This window comes from Arachis ipaensis, chromosome B06, assembly GCF_000816755.2.
Source record: "Arachis ipaensis cultivar K30076 chromosome B06, Araip1.1, whole genome shotgun sequence".
NCBI lineage: Eukaryota > Viridiplantae > Streptophyta > Magnoliopsida > Fabales > Fabaceae > Arachis > Arachis ipaensis.
Window position 1 is genome coordinate 468,771 of NC_029790.2, and position 3,323 is coordinate 472,093.

Genomic DNA, 3,323 nt, shown 5'->3' on the forward strand with positions numbered 1-3,323 from the left:
ATATAATAACAGTCCAATATAAAAAACAATGATAATCTTCTGTTCTAAGATATTATATTAACTTGTAACTTTAATTTATAATTATTAATTAAAAACTTACAATAATATACTATTTTTATTATATTAGTTAAAAATAATATATTTTAATATTATTTTTTAAGATTATTAAAATTAAATTTTGATAATTTGAACAAAATTTTTTAATGTTTTATGTATTAAATTTTTTCTTAATGGAACAATAAAGTTACTTAACAGTTACATAAAAAAAACTATTATTCTTATAAAAAATGTTATTTGTACACTAAAATCAACCACTAAAATCAGCCACTAATGTATTTGTGTATAAATACATATATGATTTAATTTATTTTCAACGTGTATTTATATTCTAATATGTATTTTATAATGGTGGCCAACTTTGGTGGCTACTTTTGGTGTACACTTAGCATAGTCCTATTTTTTATACATTTAGATATTCAAAAGACAAAAACGAATTCTTTTAATAACACTTTAACAACTCATAAAAATTAACATAATGGATGGTTATAGATCAAAGTGATAGACAATATTGAAAATTATAATAATAGTACTTGATGATAATTAATTACGATTGGGTGAAGAGAAGGTGGGAGGAAAAAAACGAAAAAAGAGAACATGGTAATATGAAAGTTGCGGTACAATGACAGATATGTGTATAGAGAATAATAGTAAAAGAAAATAATAGTGTTCGATACAGTGAAGGAATATAATAAAAATATAAATCAATAATTTTGAAAAAATAATAAAATTGAAGATAATTTAATAAATTGAATATAAAATTTAGAATTATTCATGAAGATAAAGAATTTATTAAATATAATGTTTTATCTTTGCTTCATAACTCAAATAACATAGTCTCTTTATCTTTACCTAAAAATCTCATATTCGAATTTCATAAAATATATGCTCAAATATAAATACATATTGAAAATAAATTAAAGTACATATATATTTATAGATAAATGTATTAGTAGCTGATTTTAGTGACTTTAGTGTACAAGTAACATTTTGTATAACCCAACATATTAAATTACAAACCTGTCAAGTGCAAATTATACGTAACCTAAAACATGAAGAATGGTGCAAAATTAGTTGAGCAAGGAACTAATGAAATCCAATCCAAGAGCACGTGTCCCGCCATGCATGCACTTGAAACCCCCACTTAATTAATTTTTGTAAATCGTGTTAATTACCATACAAGGCTTCTTAATTGAGATAGAGAAAGAAGGAGATAACATAGAAATAGAATAGAATAGAATAGAAGAAGAAATTAATCAAAGGCAAGAGAATAAGATCATGAAGGCGACAAAGAGACCGATCCACACCGCATCCACATGGTTTCGGCGGCAACCGCCACAAATGAAGGCTTTTCTGGCCGTGGCTTGCGGTGTCATGGCCTTAATGTTCCTCCGCATGGTGGTTCACAATCATGACAATCTCTTTGTGGCTGCCGAAGCCGTTCATGCATTAGGAATCTCCTTACTCATTTACAAGCTCACCAAAGAAAATTCTTGTGCCGGTTCGTATAATTAATTTCTTGTGATTTAATTGAATTGATGATGTTAATTAGTTTTAATTGAAGAATGCATATAGAAATTAATATCCTTAGATTTGATTTTGGATTTTGTGTTGGGTGCAGGACTTTCTCTAAAATGTCAGGAACTAACAGCAATGTTTCTAGGAGTTAGACTGTATTGCAGTTTTGTGATGGAATATGATATCCATACATTACTGGATTTAGCAACATTAGGAACAACCCTTTGGGTTATTTATATGATGCGCATCACACTAAATTCCACTTACATGGATGATAAGGACAACTTTGCAATTCATTATGTAATAATACCCTGTGCTGCCCTTTCCTTCCTCATTCATCCTGCAACAACACATCACATTGTTAATAGGATTCTTTGGGCCTTTTGTGTTTATCTTGAAGCTGTTTCTGTTCTTCCTCAGTTAAGGGTCATGCAGAACACTAAGGTCCATTCTTTCATTCATATTCCATGCTGCTTCTCTCCTTCACACATCTATTGCATTCTATTCATCATCATGTTTAATTAATTTCAGATTGTTGAACCATTCACGGCACACTATGTATTTGCCCTTGGAATAGCAAGGTTCTTGAGTTGTGCACATTGGGTTCTACAGGTTATAGATACCAGAGGCCGTCTTCTAACAGCTCTAGGATATGGATTGTGGCCTTCTATGGTCCTCCTATCCGAAATTATTCAGACTTTCATCCTCGCTGATTTTTGCTACTATTATGTCAAGAGGTTAATTCATTCATTCATTCATTCTTTCATTATTCCTCATCTTTCACAGCAACTTCTTTTCCATATTCATTATATTACTATTTTCTATGCAGCCTTTTTGGTGGACAGCTTGTTCTTCGCCTTCCTTCAGGAGTCGTGTAAATTAATTAAATCTTTCATGGATTCAACATCAATCAACACTATTCAGGATGTATCTAGGACTTTAACCATTATAGATCACAAATTTCGTATATGTACCTTCAACAAACTTTTAATTAATCCATATATATAAAGTGCAAGTTAATCAAATTAGTTGACACCTCATATATTTTTTCTTCCAACCTAGCTAATATATGTAACAAATAGAAGGGTAGTATACATTTACATCAGTGTATTGTTGCATCCTAACTTTATAGCAAGATATTAAATACATATATTTTGTGTATTAGTGTGTACTTCTAAAATTTATGTCTCATCGAAAACAAACATTAAACATACATCATGCATTCATATTTCTGATATAATAGAGAGCAAATAAACACAACACACACAACAGCAGGATTTTCAGGAACTACAAGTTCTCACAAAAAGGTGGTGTGTACTTCATCCGTGTCAATACTCAATAGCTAACCGCAATAATTTGTTTCTTTTTAAAACTTCATTTCGTATAGATAATTAACCACATTACAACTAGTTGTTGGTAAAATCTAGAAGGTGATATGACTTTAATACAGAGGAATCCTATTGGTATATATAGCTGGTTTTCTCTTTAATTATATATAAATTTGATGCTTATCCCACTCTACCTAACCTTAAACAGTTCTACTAATGATTGGTTATGAATATTAAATTAATTATGTGCTTTTGCATTATTATTTTGCACATTTTGTCCTCTTATTATTGTTATAAATTGCCCCGCACCTCGAATGAGGAATTGTGAACTGGAATTGCCTTTCCAATGCACAAGCTAATAAGCTTTCATTGCTTTTCGAATTCCCATAGCCGCCTTTCCCTTATTCAAATTATTCAAAT

At 30.0% G+C, this 3,323-nt stretch overlaps 1 protein-coding gene across 1 annotated transcript; it reads left to right on the forward strand.

The window, feature by feature from the left end:
* Nucleotides 1,130–2,664, forward strand: LOC107647888 (putative ER lumen protein-retaining receptor C28H8.4). Its single transcript, XM_016351936.2, has 4 exons — nt 1,130–1,558; nt 1,679–2,019; nt 2,107–2,312; nt 2,405–2,664. Exons 1-4 carry the CDS (start codon nt 1,336–1,338, stop codon nt 2,451–2,453), a joined length of 819 nt encoding a protein of 272 aa, XP_016207422.1. The 5' UTR covers nt 1,130–1,335; the 3' UTR covers nt 2,454–2,664.